The sequence below is a fragment of the Salmo salar genome, chromosome ssa01 (assembly GCF_905237065.1).
Source record: "Salmo salar chromosome ssa01, Ssal_v3.1, whole genome shotgun sequence".
In the NCBI taxonomy this organism is placed as follows: domain Eukaryota; kingdom Metazoa; phylum Chordata; class Actinopteri; order Salmoniformes; family Salmonidae; genus Salmo; species Salmo salar.
This window is the reverse complement of record NC_059442.1, coordinates 165,917,436-165,937,566: the sequence shown is the minus strand read 5'-3', so window position 1 is coordinate 165,937,566 and position 20,131 is coordinate 165,917,436. Positions and strand designations below refer to the sequence as shown.

The 20,131-nt window shown below is 43.9% G+C and overlaps 1 protein-coding gene and 1 non-coding gene across 2 annotated transcripts in view; one reads left to right on the top strand and one right to left on the bottom strand.

Moving 5' to 3' along the window:
• The window catches only part of LOC106571837 (A disintegrin and metalloproteinase with thrombospondin motifs 19), a 117,989-nt gene that overhangs the window by 51,695 nt on the left and 46,163 nt on the right, over positions 1-20,131 (top strand). The window contains exons 12-16 of the mRNA XM_014145308.2: positions 1,266-1,411; positions 1,941-2,089; positions 9,495-9,622; positions 15,775-15,895; positions 18,451-18,531. Coding sequence (XP_014000783.1) covers positions 1,266-1,411; positions 1,941-2,089; positions 9,495-9,622; positions 15,775-15,895; positions 18,451-18,531 — 625 coding nt within the window. The remainder of the gene's footprint in view (positions 1-1,265; positions 1,412-1,940; positions 2,090-9,494; positions 9,623-15,774; positions 15,896-18,450; positions 18,532-20,131) is intronic.
• trnaa-agc (transfer RNA alanine (anticodon AGC)) lies at positions 17,427-17,503 on the bottom strand. Its single transcript has one exon. It is a non-coding gene; the product is annotated as a tRNA-Ala (tRNA).

Sequence of the window (20,131 nt, the reverse complement as noted above, 5' to 3'; positions counted from 1 at the left end):
AATATAGTGCACTACATTTGACCAGAGCCTTGCAAAAGTAGTGGACTATCTAGGGAATAGGGTGCTATTTGGGACGTAACCAATGTCTTTATTAATTCATCATATTTTCATCACCTTAAAATCAGCCAATCAACACGATATAGGTCACTACCAAATGGTCCCTCAATACCAGCTTCACAAATATGAAATCATCTTTTCCACACAAGCCCAAGCAAGCAGTTGCTGCAAGAGAAAAGAGTGCGAGTGAGGGAGAGAGAGAGAGAGAGAGAGAGGGAAAGCGAGAGAGCGTGAAAGAGCGAGCGAGAGAGAGAAGAGAGAGAGAGAGACAAGAGAGAAAGAGAGAGCCATCCTCTCTCCGAGATATATTATAAACAGGCAGATGAGAAACAGCCTGTGGGCCAAGGGAAGGGTCCAGCTGTGGCTGCTCACGGCAAACCCCTGGCCCTGCTTCAGACCGTCTCCACGTCCCTTTGTGTATCCACGCTGACAGGCAACATGATGCAGAGCACCGCGCGGAGCCCGACCATCGTAAACCCAGCTAGTAACGCCACCAGGAACGTGTTGTATGTACGCCACGGTTGAGCATTGGGTATTAGAGTAGTGAAGTACAGAAGGGAGTCTATTAAGACTTTGTCCTTAGATGCACCATTTATAATCTGTAACAGCCCATGTAGAAATTCAAGTTCAGTCTCTTGTAGAAATATGATTTCATTGATCGCCGAAGTGTACTTTGGGAAACATATTTTTGGGGGGGAGGGGGGTCTTTGAATAAGGCCAGTGAACTCTGGAGAATGTTACGTGTCATCAGAGTGGACAGGGCGTATTAAACAGTGAGACCCCTCTTCCAGGGCAGTGTTTGAATTATTTCAGGTATCTTGGAATGGGTGGGTTGTATCAGTGAAAAGTTGACGTTAGAAAGTTCCATCCTGTCAACAGAAGTGTCAATAGTAATGATGATGAGCACAAACCAGAGTAAGGGAGATTGCCAGTGTTCAATCAGACCCTGAATCGTCTGTTTACATAGCTCAACACATCAGCCGCCACATAATCAGCAGCACGTCAACGGCAAGGCCGAGTTACACTGTGAGTGCAGCATTGTTTTGTATTAGTGTTGGGTTCAGGAGTGTTTGCGTTCACAGTTGTTCAGTAGTGGGGTTTGATGATGTCATTGGACAGGGTTGTAGGTTTGGACACTGTGTGATTTATTCAAGTGTGTGTGTGTGTGTGTGTGTGTGTGTGTGTGTGTGTGTGTTGTACTCATGCAGTGGTGTCGTGCTGGGGAGTGTGTGAGCAGAGCGGTGCCAGTGGAGCCAGCCATGGGGGAGTGGAGCACCTGGGGGTCCTGGGGAACATGCAGTCCAACCTGCAGCACTGGCATCAGTGGACGCCAGCGCAAGTGTGAGAGTCCCAGGTACTTTACACTGTAACATCTGTCTCTGAGTAGAGTCCCAGGTACTTTACACTGTAACATCTGTCTCTGAGTAGAGTCCCAGGTACTTTACACTGTAACATCTGTCTCTGAGTAGAGTCCCAGGTACTTTACACTGTAACATCTGTCTCTGAGTAGAGTCCCAGGTACTTTACACTGTAACATCTGTCTCTGAGTAGAGTCCCAGGTACTTTACACTGTAACATCTGTCTCTTTGTGTAGAGTCCCAGGTACTTTACACTGTAACAACTGTCTCTTTGAGTAGTCCCAGGTACTTTACATCTTTGAGTACATTTTAGTCATTTAGCAAACACTCTTATCCAGAGCAATTGGGATTCAGTGCTGAAGGGCACGTGGACAGATTTGGCACCTTGTCAGCTTGGGGATTCGAACCAGCAACCTTTCAGTTACTGGTCCAACGCACCTTATCCGCTAGGCTACAGGAGCTTTACTTCTTTGATCTTGACCTTCATTCTATGCATTTTGTTTTGTATTGTCTCTGTGGGACCAGTGGGAAAAGCCGGGACTGTGTCGGCTCCAGGATGCAGTACAGGCTGTGTGAGAACCTGCCCTGCCCTGCTGGGAGCCCCAGCTTCAGAGACCAACAGTGCCAGACCTTCAATCGCCCCTCCCTACACTGGCACTCCGTCATGGATGATGGTATATATTTAGATCATTAAAAAAAAATCCATTGCAGATCAGACTTGCAAAGGCTGCCTATCATACACCCCCGATTTCGCATTTCAGCACCATTGTCACACTCGTTGCGCCTCGCTTGCGCCTCGCTTGCGCCTTGTATCCCCCCGGTAGTTGAGGCGACCATGTCAAACCATACTGCTGTCTCGTCCATGGTAATGATGCTCTCCTTTATCTTATTTTGCCCTACGATACTCACTGAAGTTCACACCGGCATTTATTTGAAACATTTATTTGCTGAAATGCTGATGCCCGGCTATTAAAAGGGACAGGCAGCTATTTGAGACTGCGTTTAATTGAAGTTTTACTGTAAACTATTCACAATTACTGCAGTGCAGTTCTCTAAAACACTTAGACTTAGACTAACTCTCAAACTCTTAATATCTTGCTTTGCTCAAGCCTCTTTCTTGGTCTAATTGTGCCTGTTCGGGTAGAGTTGGTAGCCAAGCCGGTCTGTGTGTGTTTGAGCGTGCTGTGCGCGTACCTGTGAGTGTGTGTGTGTGTGAGGCCCATGTTAGCGGCAGCCCCAGGCTACAGTAATTGAACCAGGGTTCTGTGCAGAATGACAAACAGGCTCTCCAGTGGCTCTCTCTCTGCTCTGGATGACATCACTGGATGACATCACTAGATGACTTCACTGCACAGACGCTCTGCCTGCTGGAGCACAAAGCTCCTTTCATCAGGCAAGGGGTCTCTCTCTCCTTCTCTCCCTCTCTATTTCTCTCTGTCTTCCTATCTATCTCTCTCTCTCCTTCTCTCCCTCTCTATTTCTCTCTGTCTTCCTATCTCTCTCTCTCTCTCTCTCTCTCTCTCTCTCTATTTCTCTCTGTCTTCCTATCTATCTCTCTCTCTTCTTCTCTCCCTCTCTATTTCTCTCTGTCTTCCTATCTATCTCTCTCTCTCCTTCTCTCCCTCTCTATTTCTCTCTGTCTTCCTATCTCTCTCTCTCTCTCTCTCTCTCTCTCTCTCTATTTCTCTCTGTCTTCCTATCTATCTCTCTCTCTCCTTCTCTCCCTCTCTATTTCTCTCTGTCTTCCTATCTCTCTCTCCTTCTCTCCCTCTTTATTTCTCTGTCTTCCTATCTATCTCTCTCTCCTTCTCTCCCTCTCTATTTCTCTCTGTCTTCCTATCTATCTCTCTCTCTCCTTCTCTCCCTCTCTATTTCTCTCTGTCTTCCTATCTATCTCTCTCTCCTTCTCTCCCTCTTTATTTCTCTGTCTTCCTATCTATCTCTCTCTCCTTCTCTCCCTCTCTATTTCTCTCTGTCTTCCTATCTCTCTCTCTCTCTCCTTCTCTCCCTCTCTATTTCTCTCTGTCTTCCTATCTATCTCTCTCCTTCTCTCCCTCTCTATTTCTCTCTGTCTTCCTATCTATCTCTCTCTCCTTCTCTCCCTCTTTCCTCTTTATTTCTCTGTCTTCCTATCTATCTCTATCCTTCTCTCCCTCTCTATTTCTCTGTCTTCCTATCTCTCTCTCTCTCTCTCTCTCCTTCTCTCCCTCTCTATTTCTCTCTGTCTTCCTACCTCTCTCTCTCTCTCTCTCTCTCTCTCTCTCTCTCTCTCTCTCTCTCTCTCTCTCTCTCAATTAAATTCATTTTCAATTCAATTTCAAATTCAATTTCAATTTAATGGGCTTTATTGGCATGGGAAACATATGTTCACTCACAAAAGTTCCAGAAGAATAAAGACATTTCAAATGTCATATTATCTCTACATACAATGTTGTAGTGATCTGCAATAGTTAAAGTACAAAAGGAAAAATAAATACACATAAATATAGGTTATATTTACAATTTACATCTTGCTGCTGTGATGTCACACTGTGGTATTTCACCCAATAGATATGGGAGTTTATCAAAATTAGATTTATTTTCAAATTCTTTGTGGGTCTGTGTAATCTGAGGGAAATATGTGTCTCCAATATGGTCATACATTTGGCAGGAGGTTAGGAAGTGCAGCTCAGTTTCCACCTCATTTTGTGGGCAGTGTGCACATAGCCTGTCTTCTCTTGAGAGCCAGGTCTGCCTTCTGTGGCCTTTCTCTCTCTCTCTCTCTCTCTCTCTCGCTCTCTCTCTCTCTCTCTCTCTCTCTCTCTAATTATCTCGATGTCCCTCTCTCTTTGTCTCTACCTCTCATTTGATTGGTTAAAGATCATACACTGTCAATGAAGATATGAAGCAACTGCTTCTTTGGAAACCTAACCATAGGCTATATTATCCAGGTGCATTTGTGATAACTAAAAGGTCGCAGATTTGAATCCCTGAGCTGATTGGTGAAGAATCTGTCGTTGTGCCCTTGAGCAAGACACTAAACCCTAATTGCTCCTGTAAGTCGCTCTGGATAAGAACATCTGCTAAATGACTAAAATTAAAATTATAGCTTGCGGATACAATGCATTCCTCAAATGCACTCATGGCTGATATAGATGATCAAAACCATCTTTGATAAGTAACAGGTATTTAGACTGGCTCCCGATGCTCCCAATCCCACATTCCTCCATATTTGGAGCAGAGAGGGGTAAAAATTGGCTTCGACTGTGAGATTTGGGAGATAGCGAGTGTTGGACATCCCATGTGTACAACACGATGCTGCTGCTGGAAGGCTACTCGCATAGCTCTGACCTCAAGCCTGCGTCTCAAACGCCATCCTATTCCCTATATAGTGCACTACTTTTGCACTACTATGGGCCCATTTGGGATGCAGACCAAGTCTGCGCTCGGTGCCAAGTCCTGGCATATTGCACAAATCAGTATAAACCTGTCGGCCGCATGTATGCACGCTTAAGTGTTCAAAGATGGGGATTGAATGTTTACAACGTAGCCTCGTCAAACACTGGAAGAGATTAATGCGCCTGGAGGATGTTTCGCGACCGTTTCGCGACGCCGCAATTAGTTACATCTTGGCCCCCTGCTCAACCAAGCTAGACCAAAACGAAGGCGGCTGGCTTTTTAAACATATCGCTGGCTTTTTAAACATATCGCTGGCATAAACATTTTGACAGGTGACGAGATAAGGATGTAAGAGAGTGTAGGGTTTATGAGGAAAGCAGCTGGCCCTGCTCCAGCGGTGTTCTGTTTAAAGCATCATTAAGATTCCAGACTCCACGTGAGCTTTTAAAAGGGCAATCTGCAGTTCAAACAACAACAACAAAGTGGAGACCCCGCCACTGTTTTGGTAAACATCTGAGAATTGGAGCTGGACATTTTTTACCACTTTCAAATTCATAGATATTGCTTTGGTATCATGTTTTAGGGAAGACCCAGATACAGACAGTGTCAAAGTAACAAAAGTTTATTACTAGAACAGGGGGCAGGCAAAACGACAGATCAACGGCAGGCAGACGTCAGTAATCCAGATCAGAGTCAAAAGGTACAGAACGGCAGGCAGTTTCAGGGCAGGCAGAGGTCAATATTCCAGGGCGGTGTGACAAGGTACAGAACGGCAGGCAGGCTCGGGGTCAGGGCCGGCAGAATGGTCAAAACCGGGAAAACTAGAAAACAGGAACTATAGAAAAAGAAAGGAGCAAGGGGAAAAATGCTGATAGGCTTGACGGACAAAACGAACTGGTAACAGACAAACAGAGAACACAGGTATAAATACACTGGGGATAATGGCGAAGATGGGCAACAGTTGGAGGGGGGTGGAAACAAGCACACAGACATGTGAAACAGATAAGGGTGTGACATATGGATACAAGGACTAACCATTGATGAGATCAACATTTGAATTAAAAAAATACATGTACCAATTGCAGATTGCCCCTTTAAACACTGCATATTTATCTTGTTTCGAAAACATATACACACTTGCTGCATGCAGGCTGCACAGTAGGCCCTCCTAGTCCTATAGATATCTAAGTATGGAGTCAGTCCACCACCTAAAGGTATCGTGTAACCCAGGGCTCTCCAACCCTGTTCCTGGAGAGCTACTCTCCTGTAGGTTTTCGCTCCAACCCCAATTGTAACTAACTTGATTCAGCTTATCAACCAGCTAATTATTAGAATCATGTGCACTAGATTGGAGTTGGAGTGTAACCTACAGGATGGTAGATCTCTGTGAGAGATCCCTGATGTAAATGTCAATACAATGTTAACTATTTTAGGTTTCTCAGAATAGAAATCAGTCTTTGCACATTGACCAAAGATTGTGTGTGAAAAATCAAATTTGTGTCTATGCCATGCATTATAATGTGTTATGCATAGTTCATAATGTGTTATAAATGTGCTTCTAAAACATCATGAAGAAGTTATCCATAGAAAACAGAAAGTGTCACCAAATGTTTTTTATAAATGATGCATCCAGTCCAGTTGTATTATTCACCAACATTTAGTCAGTGTGTTTAAACTCCAGAGATAACAGAGCTCCATGAGCTCAGACACGCCGCGGAGACTAACGGCTGAAAGATGCAGTTGGCCGTCCTATCGCCTCTGAATATCAGCCGTCAATTTCTGTTCATTTTCCAACAATTCTACATGTTGAAACGGCCCAAACAGCCAAACAATGTTTGTCATCACCCAGCAGGTGATAGCTAACACATTGCAGCCACATGCTGCTTTTAACCATTGGATCTCTGGCGTGTCTGACCTCTAAAATGTAACTTGCTGAGATGTCTGGGTTGAACGTATTTTTAGCTGGTTGTCATAAAGGTCACAATGGGGTCATGTAACGGTCATGAACATAGAGCATGGTGATATGATATCATATGCCTTAACACAAATAGCTGTGGTACACTCTTAGGAAAAAAAGAGTTCCAATGGGTTCTACATGGAACCAAAAGGGTTCTACATGGAACCAAAAGGGTTCTACATGGAAGCCAAAAGGTTCTACCTGGAACCAAAAAGGGTTCTTCAAAGGGGACAGCCGAAGAACCCTTTTAGGTTCTAGATAGCACCTTTCTTTCCTGAGTGTAGTAGTTCAAAGCTAATAGATATGGTATCGGGTATGAACATCAAGATGGGGTCATGTAGGGGTAATGTGGGGTAATGTGGGGTTGTGTATGGGTAATGTGGGGTTGTGTAGGGGTAATGTGGGGTTGTGTAGGGGTAATGATGGGGTTGTGTAGGGGTAAAGATGGGGTTGTGTAGGGGTTGTGTATGGGTAATGATGGGGTTGTGTAGGGGTAATGATGGGGTTGTGTATGGGTAAAGATGGGGTTGTGTATGGGTAATGATGGGGTTGTGTATGGGTAAAGATGGGGTTGTGTATGGGTAATGATGGGGTTGTGTAGGGGTAATGATGGGGTTGTGTATGGGTAATGATGGGGTTGTGTATGGGTAATGATGGGGTTGTATATGGGTAAAGATGGGGTTGTGTATGGGTAATGATGGGGTTGTATATGGGTAATGATGGGGTTGTGTATGGGTAATGATGGGGTTGTGTATGGGTAATGATGGGGTTGTGTATGGGTAATGATGGGGTTGTGTATGGGTAATGTGGGGTTGTGTAGGGGTAATGTGGGGTTGTGTAGGGGTTGTGTATGGGTAAAGATGGGGTTGTGTATGGGTAATGATGGGGTTGTATATGGGTAAAGATGGGGTTGTGTATGGGTAATGATTGGGTTGTATATGGGTAAAGATGGGGTTGTGTAGGGGTAATGTGGGGTTGTGTATGGGTAATGTGGGGTTGTGTATGGGTAATGATGGGGTTGTGTATGGGTAATAATGGGGTTGTATATGGGTAAAGATGGGGTTGTGTATGGGTAATGATGGGGTTGTGTATGGGTAATGTGGGGTTGTGTAGGGGTAATGTGGGGTTGTGTAGGGGTTGTGTATGGGTAAAGATGGGGTTGTGTATGAGTAATGATGGGGTTGTATATGGGTAAAGATGGGGTTGTGTATGGGTAATGATGGGGTTGTGTATGGGTAATGATGGGGTTGTGTATGGGTAATGATGGGGTTGTGTATGGGTAATGATGGGGTTGTGTATGGGTAATGATGGGGTTGTGTATGGGTAATGATGGGGTGGTGTAGGGGTAATGATGGGGTTGTGTTGGGTAATGATGGGGTTGTGTATGGGTAATGATGGGGTTGTATATGGGTAAAGATGGGGTTGTGTATGGGTAATGATGGGGTTGTGTATGGGTAATGTGGGGTTGTGTAGGGGTAATGTGGGGTTGTGTAGGGGTTGTGTATGGGTAAAGATGGGGTTGTGTATGGGTAATGATGGGGTTGTATATGGGTAAAGATGGGGTTGTGTATGGGTAATGATGGGGTTGTGTATGGGTAATGATGGGGTTGTGTATGGGTAATGATGGGGTTGTGTATGGGTAAAGATGGGGTTGTGTATGGGTAATGATGGGGTTGTGTAGGGGTTGTGTATGGGTAATGATGGGGTTGTGTATGGGTAATGATGGGGTTGTGTAGGGGTTGTGTATGAGTAATGATAGGGTTGTGTATGGGTAAAGATGGGGTTGTGTATGGGTAATGATGGGGATGTGTATGGGTAATGATGGGGTTGTGTATGGGTAATGATGGGGTTGTGTATGGGTAATGATGGGGTTGTGTAGGGGTAATGATGGGGTTGTGTAGGGGTAATGATGGGGTTGTGTAGGGGTTGTGTATGGCTAATGATGGGGTTGTGTATGGGTAATGATGGGGTTGTGTATGGGTTAAAATGATAGAGCATGGTAATATGATATGAAAGGATAGGATCTGATAGGTTCGGAAAAAATTATAGGATAGGATAGGATATTCTCTATATGGTGACCTACTTTACATTAAATGGCACCATATTCTCTATATGGTGACCTACTTTACATTAAATGGTACCCTATTCTCTATATGGTGACCTACTTTACATTAAATGGCACCCTATTCTCGTAATGGTGACCTACTTTACATTAAATGGCACCATATTCTCTATATGGTGACCTACTTTACATTAAATGGCACCCTATTCTCTTAATGGTGACCTACTTTACATTAAATGGTACCCTATTCTCGTAATGGTGACCTACTTTACATTAAATGGCACCCTATTCTCTATATGGTGACCTACTTTACATTAAATGGCACCCTATTCTCTATATGGTGACCTACTTTACATTAAATGGCACCCTATTCTCTATATGGTGACCTACTTTACATTAAATGGTACCCTATTCTCGTAATGGTGACCTACTTTACATTAAATGGCACCCTATTCTCGTAATGGTGACCTACTTTACATTAAATGACACCATATTCTCTATATGATGACCTACTTTACATTAAATGGCACCCTCTCTTCTCTACTCTCCCCAACCCCCACCTCCTGTCTCCTCTTCTCCTCCCCATATCCTCTCTCTTCCTCTCCCCTCCCTTCCTCCTCCTCGCTCTCCTCGCTTCCTCCTCCTCTCTCCCCTCCCCTCCCCTCCCCTCTCTCTCTTCCAGAGAGGCCTTGTACACTGTTCTGTTCCTCCACAGGGAAAGAGCAACCCCGTCTCCTAGCTGAGAAGGTGCTGGATGGAACCTCCTGCGGCTCTCAGGAGTCTGGCCTCTGTGCTAACGGGACATGTCAGGTACACCAGTCATGTGACAGGGGACTTTTCAGGTACACCAGTCATGTGAAGTTGCCCCTAGACGCTGATCTTGGGTCAGTGCATATCTCCACTAATGGTTAAGGTTAGGCTTGGGGCAAGGGAAGCGGATCCTAGATCTGTACCTAGGGGAAACTACATGTCATGTGGAATGGCACTTGTCAGGTACACCAGTCATGTGACATTGGACTTGTCAGGTACACCAGTCATGTGACATTGGACTTGTCAGGCACACCAGTCATGTGACAGGGGACTTGTCAGGTACACCAGTCATGTGACATTGGACTTGTCAGGCACACCAGTCATGTGACAGGGGACTTGTCAAGTACACCAGTCATGTGACAGGGGACTTGTCAGGTACACCAGTCATGTGACAGGGGACTTGTCAGGTACACCAGTCATGTGACAGGGGACTTGTCAGGTACACCAGTCATGTGACATTGGACTTGTCACGTACACCAGTCATGTGACATGGGACTTGTCAGGTACACCAGTCATGTGACATTGGACTTGTCACGTACACCAGTCATGTGACAGGGGACTTGTCAAGTACACCAGTCATGTGACATGGGACTTGTCAGGTACACCAGTCATGTGACATGGGACTTGTCAGGTACACCAGTCATGTGACATGGGACTAGTTAGGTTCCAGGGTGTTCTACATTTTCAGTAATTCTATGGTAGATTTACACAATATAGTTCTAAATAAAACTGGAAGTTTTGCATCGCTTAATGGTACACAAAACCCAAAGCGCTGGAGATTTTTATAAGTGTTATTTGCAGCCATCTCACTCAACAAAACTTTTTTTTGTAACGTCTCTGATGCAGGTTAGTCTGATGTCACAGTTCTCGGACAGCAAAACTGTGAAAAATGTTCCATATTGCAGAAAGAGAAAGTCATTTTCCAAGCTGTTTCCCCAACACATATTTTTTTAATACCACAAAAAAACGCATTCCATGTCTCCTTCCAAACAAAGTCTTCAATGTCAAGTCCAGCTAGAAAATAAATGGTGCTTAAATCACTGACCCAAAATGGTACTTAAATCACTGACCCAAAATGGCGCCCTATTCTCTATTTAGTGCACAATTGTTTTTACCAGGGCCCATAGGGCTTTGGTCAAAAGTAGTGCACCGTGTAGGGAATAGTGTGCAATTTGGGTCACAGACCCATTGTTATCGGCAGAGCCCCACGGTCACCCTCCATTATGTTGACTGCACTCCCAGGAGCAGGAGAACGTGCCTTCAGTAGACAGACGATCGCTCCAATGACCAGAACCTCTTTCTCTGGTAGAAAAATAGACAACTGGGGAATATTTCAGAAAACACAGGGATGATTTGCGGGGATTATTTCCTGCTATCTGGGCTGGAGAGAGATGAAAAGAGAGAGATGAAAAGAGAGAGAGAGGAAGAGAGAGGAAGAGAGAGAGGGGAAGAGAGAGAGAGAGAGAGAGAGAGAGAGAGGAAGAGAGTGAAGAAGAGAGAGAGAGATAGAGGAAGAGAGAGCGCAAACGAGAGACAGGCAGACAGACATGATAGAGAGAGAGCACGCACAAAAGAGAGAGAGAGCAAAAGACAGACAGCAAGGCAGACAGGCAGACAGACAGACAGACAGACAGACAGACAGACAGACAGACAGACAGACAGACAGACAGACAGACAGACAGACAGACAGACAGACAGACAGAAAGCGAGAGAGAGAGAGAAACAGTAATATGTTGCCCTGGCGTTGTAAGGATGTTTCCACGCTCCCAGAGTAGGTCATGGCCCAAGCCCCAGCACACACCCATCATCCTCTCTGACACACGGATGGCCCATCTGTGAACTGCTGGCACTTGGTCAAAAGAATCTGCTCTCCAGCTACATTTCTTTTTAAACTTTTTTTTTTAACCTTTATTAAACTAGGCAAGTCAGTTATGAACAAATTCTTATTTACAACGACGGCCTACCGGTGAGCATTGGGTTAACTGCCTTGTTCAGGGGTAGAATGACAGATTTCTACCTTCTCTGCTCGGCGATTCAATCCAGCAACCTTTCAGTTACTGGCCCCACGCTCTAACCACTAGGCTACCTGCTGCCTCTATTGCATAGTACTGTCTGATCACCATAGTACTGTTTGATCACCATAGTACTGTCTGCTCACCATAGTACTGTCTGATCACCATAGTACTGTCTGATCACTATAGTACTGTCTGATCACCATAGTACTGTCTGATCACCATAGTACTGTCTGATCACCATAGTACTGTCTGATCACTATAGTACTGTCTGATCACCATAGTACTGTCTGATCACCATAGTACTGTCTGATCACTATAGTACTGTCTGATCACCATAGTACTGTCTGATCACCATAGTACTGTCTGATCACCATAGTACTGTCTGATCACCATAGTACTGTCTGATCACCATAGTACTGTCTGCTCACCATAGTACTGTCTGATCACCATAGTACTGTCTGATCACCATAGTACTGTCTGATCACCATAGTACTGTCTGATCACCATAGTACTGTCTGATCACCATAGTACTGTCTGATCACTATAGTACTGTCTGATCACCATAGTACTGTCTGATCACCATAGTACTGTCTGATCACCATAGTACTGTCTGATCACTATAGTACTGTCTGATCACCATAGTACTGTCTGATCACCATAGTACTGTCTGATCACCATAGTACTGTCTGATCACTATAGTACTGTCTGATCACTATAGTACTGTCTGATCACCATAGTACTGTCTGATCACTATAGTACTGTCTGATCACTATAGTACTGTCTGATCACCATAGTACTGTCTGATCACCATAGTACTGTCTGATCACCATAGTACTGTCTGATCACCATAGTACTGTCTGATCACTATAGTACTGTCTGATCACTATAGTACTGTCTAATCACCATAGTACTGTCTGATCACCATAGTACTGTCTGATCACTATAGTACTGTCTGATCACTATAGTACTGTCTGATCACCATAGTACTGTCTGATCACTATAGTACTGTCTGATCACCATAGTACTGTCTGATCACCATAGTACTGTCTGATCACCATAGTACTGTCTGATCACTATAGTACTGTCTGATCACCATAGTACTGTCTGATCACCATAGTACTGTCTGATCACCATAGTACTGTCTGATCACTATAGTACTGTCTGATCACCATAGTACTGTCTGATCACCATAGTACTGTCTGATCACCATAGTACCGTCTGTTCACCTGAATTGGGTTAGTGAAGGTTCTGGCTAAACTGGGCCTGTTTGGTTCCTAGTGAATACACCCCTGGCTAAACTGGGATGTACAATACACATTAACAGATGCTCTATCACCCGCCTCCAGCCCAAATCAGCCCTCCACCCAAAGTCGTCTCTTATTGTGCAAACATATGTCAAGACCTGTCTGAGATTACAGTAGTATGTAGACAGTAGTATGTAGACAGTAGTGTGTAGACAGTAGTATGTAGACAGTAGTATGTAGACAGTAGTGTGTAGACAGTAGTGAGTAGACAGTAGTATGTAGACAGTAGTGTGTAGACAGTAGTATGTAGACAGTAGTATGTAGACAGTAGATTTTAGATAGTAGTATGTAGACAGTAGTGTGTAGACAGTAGTATGTAGACAGTAGTGAGTAGACAGTAGTATGTAGACAGTAGTGAGTAGACAGTAGTATGTAGACAGTAGTGAGTAGACAGTAGTATGTAGACAGTAGTGTGTAGACAGTAGTATGTAGACAGTAGTATGTAGACAGTAGATTTTAGATAGTAGTATGTAGACAGTAGTGTGTAGACAGTAGTATGTAGACAGTAGTATGTAGACAGTAGTATGTAGACAGTAGTGTGTAGACAGTAGTATGTAGACAGTAGTATGTAGACAGTAGTATGTAGACAGTAGTGAGTAGACAGTAGTATGTAGACAGTAGTATGTAGACAGTAGTATGTAGACAGTAGTATGTAGACAGTAGATTTTAGATAGTAGTATGTAGACAGTAGTGTGTAGACAGTAGTATGTAGACAGTAGTGAGTAGACAGTAGTATGTAGACAGTAGTGAGTAGACAGTAGTATGTAGACAGTAGTATGTAGACAGTAGTATGTAGACAGTAGTATGTAGACAGTAGTATGTAGACAGTAGTGAGTAGACAGTAGTATGTAGACAGTAGTGAGTAGACAGTAGTATGTAGACAGTAGTATGTAGACAGTAGTATGTAGACAGTAGTATGTAGACAGTAGTGTGTAGACAGTAGTATGTAGACAGTAGTATGTAGACAGTAGTGAGTAGACAGTAGTATGTAGACAGTAGTGAGTAGACAGTAGTATGTAGACAGTAGTATGTAGACAGTAGTATGTAGACAGTAGTGTGTAGACAGTAGTATGTAGACAGTAGTATGTAGACAGTATATTTTAGACAGTAGTATGTAGACAGTAGTATGTAGACAGTAGTGTGTAGACAGTAGTATGTAGACAGTAGTGTGTAGACAGTAGTATGTAGACAGTAGATTTTAGACAGTAGTATGTAGACAGTAGTATGTAGACAGTAGTATGTAGACAGTAGTATGCAGACAGTAGTACGTAGACAGTAGTATGTATGTAGACAGTATATTTTAGACAGTAGTATGTAGACAGTAGTATGTAGACAGTAGTGTGTAGACAGTAGTATGTAGACAGTAGTGTGTAGACAGTAGTATGTAGACAGTAGTATGTAGACAGTAGTGTGTAGACAGTAGTGAGTAGACAGTAGTATGTAGACAGTAGTATGTAGACAGTAGTATGTAGACAGTAGTATGTAGACAGTAGATTTTAGATAGTAGTATGTAGACAGTAGTGTGTAGACAGTAGTATGTAGACAGTAGTGAGTAGACAGTAGTATGTAGACAGTAGTGAGTAGACAGTAGTATGTAGACAGTAGTATGTAGACAGTAGTATGTAGACAGTAGTATGTAGACAGTAGTGAGTAGACAGTAGTATGTAGACAGTAGTGAGTAGACAGTAGTATGTAGACAGTAGTATGTAGACAGTAGTATGTAGACAGTAGTATGTAGACAGTAGTGTGTAGACAGTAGTATGTAGACAGTAGTATGTAGACAGTAGTATATAGACAGTAGTATGTAGACAGTATATTTTAGACAGTAGTATGTAGACAGTAGTATGTAGACAGTAGTGTGTAGACAGTAGTATGTAGACAGTAGTGTGTAGACAGTAGTATGTAGACAGTAGATTTTAGACAGTAGTATGTAGACAGTAGTATGTAGACAGTAGTATGTAGACAGTAGTATGCAGACAGTAGTACGTAGACAGTAGTATGTATGTAGACAGTATATTTTAGACAGTAGTATGTAGACAGTAGTGTGTAGACAGTAGTATGTAGACAGTAGTATGTAGACAGTAGTGTGTAGACAGTAGTATGTAGACAGTAGATTTTAGACAGTAGTATGTAGACAGTAGTATGTAGACAGTAGTATGCAGACAGTAGTACGTAGACAATAGTATGTATGTAGACAGTAGTATGTAGACAGTAGTATGTAGACAGTAGTGTGTAGACAGTAGTATGTAGACAGTAGTGTGTAGACAGTAGTATGTAGACAGTAGATTTTAGACAGTAGTATGTAGACAGTAGTATGTAGACAGTAGTATGCAGACAGTAGTACGTAGACAGTAGTATGTAGACAGTAGTATGTAGACAGTAGTATGTAGACAGTAGTGTGTAGACAGTAGTATGTAGACAGTAGTATGTAGACAGTAGTATGTAGACAGTAGTGTGTAGACAGTAGTATGTAGACAGTAGTATGTAGACAGTAGTATGTAGACAGTAGTGAGTAGACAGTAGTATGTAGACAGTAGTGAGTAGACAGTAGTACGTAGACAGTAGTATGTATGTAGACATAATGAATGTCAAGTCCAGTTTTACTGAATGTTTCTGCATATTGTTCTCCAAAGCACCCGGACTAGACTGTCAATCAACAGTCGATCAAACCTTTTTTTAAACCACCATCACTGCCCTACCCCCCCCCCCCGCGTCCGTCCGTGTCCCCCCCCGTCATCAGAGGACAACATTATTTTCAGCTTTATTTCCGTTTAACTGTATTATCTACAATGTGAGAATGTTGTAAACCTGAGGTGTCTGTGTTGTTGTCTAGAAAGTGGGATGTGACAGGATCCTGAGTTCGATGGCAAGAGAGGACCACTGTGGGATGTGTAACGGCAATGGCAAGTCTTGTAAGGTCATCAAGGGGGACTTCAACCACACCAAAGGAGCAGGTACCGTACCGTCAGTACCCTCACTAACCCCCTCACTAACCCCCTCACTAACCCCCTCACTAACCCCCCCCACTAACCCCCTCACTAACCCCTCACTAACCCCTCACTACCCCCTCACTAACCCCCTCACTACCCCTCACTAACCCCTCACTAACCCCTCACTAACCCCCTCACTAACCCCCTCACTAACCCCCACTACCCCCTCACTAACCCCTCACTAACCCCTCACTACCCCCTCACTAACCCCCTCACTACCCCTCACTAACCCCTCACTAACCCCCCCACTAACCCCTCACTAACCCCTCACTAACCCCTCACTACCCCCTCACTAACCCCCTCACTACCCCCTCACTAACCCCCTCACTACCCCCTCACTACCCCTTCACTAACCCCCTCACTAACCCCTCACTACCCCCTCACTAACCCCCTCACTACCCCCTCACTAACCCCTCACTAACCCCCTCACTAAACCCCTCACTAACCCCCTCAGTAGGTGTATGTATTTTAACACTATATAAACGAGTCATCTCACAGTGTTTGTGATCGTACCCTGATGAAGACAGCTTGGCTGTAGAAACGTTGGATATTACATTTTTGCATCTGAGCTCCTAGAGTGTGCGGCTCTCCCTTATTTCCAAGTTTTCTACTCTGCTAGCCAACACCTCGCCTTAATAGGTGTGCGTTTCATTTTGTTCTAGACCGTACCGTCAGTACCCTCACTAACCCCCCTCAGTAGGTGTAGGGCGACCTTGCCACTAGACGCTGATCTTGGGTCAGTTTTGCATTTTCCCCACTAATGGTTAAGGTTAGGATTAGGGGAAGAGGAAGCTGATCAAAGATCTGTACCTAGGGGAATCTTCAAAGTGACTGCAGTAACTGCTGCGTATATTGTAACGTTACCTCTGGCTGCCAATCTCCCTCGGTTTGTTTTAGAGAGTCTCACAGAACTGGACTTTATGTCCTAGCAAGCTGTAGCGCTATTACAGGGAATGTTCTTAATATTTGAATGAAGTGTTGGATTAAACAGTGTTGAATTGCTGTTGATAAACTCCCTAAATGATTTACATCCAAGTTGGATTGAACTTTGATTAAACTTTTATGGATCATTCATCACTTTCTATTGTAGCTTGTTGTTAAAATATATTGGTTGTATGTTTAAGCAATAAGGCCCGAGGGGGTGTGGTATATGGCCAATATACCATGGCTAAGGGCTGTTCTTAAGCACGACGCAACACCTGGACACAGCCCTTAGCAGTGGTATATTGGCCATATGTCACAAACCCCTGAGGTACCTTATTGCTATTATAAACTGGTTACCAACGTAATTAGAGCAGTAAAATAAATGTTTTGTCATACCCGTGGTATACAGTCTGATATACCACAGCTATCAGCCAATCAGCATTCAGGGCTAGAACCACCCAGTTTATAATGCTCTATAATAATTTTTTACATTTAAGTCATTTAGCAGATGCTCTTATCCAGAGTGACTTACAGTAGTGAGAATAAAACATTTTGTATTTCTTCCCTGTACTGGTCCCCCCGTGGGAATTGAACCCACAACCGTGGCATTGCTAGTGTCATGCTCTACCAACTGAGCCACATGGTACCAGTATGGGAAAAAGTAATGACATTATTACTACTACCAATAAAGGTTTACCACAGCCCAAGGAGAGAGCGAGAGAAAAGAGGAAGGAAATACAGCTCTTCACACGGGGTTCGATTATTAAAACTCATCATTATTCACAAGAGATAGAGTTAAGTATTCATATCAAGCGTATCAGTCAAACTGGATGTGTATATCTCGCGTCACAAACAGACAGTTTTTTAGTTAAGTATTATTACTATATTTTCTGCTCCAAAAAAAAAAAAAAAGGACCCAGCGTTTCCTCCACGGACCCTGAATCAGCACTAAGCTGTGTCTTAAAAACTGGACAACGTTTACAAATCACCCTTTTGAATACTACTTCAAAGCAAGTTCAGATACCACAGCGACAATGTCAACATCCGTGTGATGGATGGCTATGGCTCGGCAACGGTGAGGAACACCATCTCGACCTTGACCGGATCTCATTCATACGTACTCAAGCTCCCCGGACCACGCCTGGCTAACTGTGACCATCAGTTAGGTAGCAGGGGGACCTCACACATAGATCCATTCATGGCCTGTGATCCCGAGCGCAGGGGGTAGAGACACACATAAACACACAGTACAGTAATGTAGCTCTTCCAGTCAACCCGTCTGGCTCTCTTAGAAGTGAAGTGACTGAACTGTACGTTACGTGTACACATGATACTAGTGAGCTAGATAGTTCTAGTGCAGGCATGGACCCAACAACCGTACAGTTACATCCCCACACACTACCCCCTCTCTCTTTCTCTCTCTCTACCTCTCTCTTTATCTCTCTCTCTCTCTCTCTCTCCACCTCTTTCCCCTCAGGCTATGTGGAAGCTGTGATCATCCCCACCCCCTACCCCCTCTCTCTTTCTCTCTCTCTACCTCTCTACCTCTCTCTCTCTCTCTCTCTCTCTCACTCTCTCCACCTCTTTCCCCTCAGGCTATGTGGAAGCTGTGATCATCCCCAAAGGGGCCAGGAGAATCAGAGTGGTGGAGGAAAAGCCTGCACAGAGTTATTTGGGTAAGATACAAAGCAGGGTGATACAGTGAATCTAGCAGTAGTCGTTTGTATGTCAGTAGTCGTTTGTAGTATAGTGCCCTAATGACTTTAAATAGAACACTTTCCATAGCAGGTGTCTCAAACTCATTTTGCCTGGGAAGCACATTTTCTCTTCAGCGAAGTCCAGAGGGCCGCACTGCAATTGATGTAGGCTATATATCCCTATGGCCACCTCATCGGCCACCTCATCGGCCACCTCATCAGCCAGTTCATCCAGCTTTACAGAGAATGCATCGACTCCCACAGCTCTAGCATTCACATCCACCGAGAGAACACTCCTCTCAATCCACTTGGCCCGTTCAAGTCACTGCTCTTGGATCAGTCCTTCCCCATCTTAAGAGAGAGAACACTTAAGCCGGGCGTACACTCCACGACTTTGGCCCCGATTTAGCTGTCCAAGACAAGTTTTTTGAGATCGTAGACAAAATCCCCATGACGTTGCCTACTTGGGGGTACGGTCATCACCAACGCTTGTTTAATGTGAGCAGGTCAGAGACCCAATCTGAGGGTCCCGTCTTTGAGTCATCCCAGAGGTCCCGTTATTTTCAAACATGTGTGATTTTATTGGTACAAATACTGCAATGCTCTTGTAGTGTGAGATGTGCAGCGTCAAGTTTTGAGAAAGGTGATCGGCAATAGCCAATGAGAGAAGAAGCCAGTGAGATGATGACGTTCTATCGCATCACCCAGAATGTGGAGACTCCAATGATGTATATAAACCATGGATTGCTGATGCTATGTATTAGCCAATGAGAGGCTTTGAAGCCACCGGGGGACAGTGACATCAGTACTTAAAAAGAAAATGATGCTTTAAAGTAAAAATGTTTTTGTATACGTTTTATTTCTTTATGTTTAGCTCACATAATATAATTTTAAAGTATCCATCAAGGTGTCTGTAATAGAATAAACATGGTCAAACCAATGTAGACATTAATACATGCATTTCTCTAGCTGGCAAAATATTTTTTCACAACGTTGAGGGAGGGCCAAGCTGGATGTGCGTTGGCTTCAAAACAGCGCCCCCTATTAGGTATCTAGTGTATATATAAATCACCGGTAGACTCTCGAGCAGGAGTGATGACTACTACTAGCCTACTAGTATGCTTACTCTGAAGTTCACAAGCAATGTTATTAAATTCCAAATGTATTGAAGCTGCTTTGAGCCACAGCTCGTTATAGCTACACAATCTAATCACATCATTGTTTTCACGAGACAGCATGGTTTCCAGAATCCTCACGACCAACTGCAGAACCTGGAGTGTTTGACCCCCGTCTGCCAGAATGTTTAGTGTGTACACGACTACGTTGGGAAGACGAAAACGGAATGAAAGATGTTTGTTTAATGTGATAGGCTCAGCGATGTTAGGCTTTTGAAAGTCGTGTAGTGTACACCTGGTATTACTCCCCCAGCTCCTTCACGTCTATACAGAGATCCCCCCTCTCATCTTTCATGTGCCCAGTCCACTGCTCTTAGATAAGTCCTTCCCCCAGCTTTCGAGTCTCACTAACTTCCTGATCTCCTCCACATTTCCTCTCATCTTTCACGTGCCCAATCCACTGC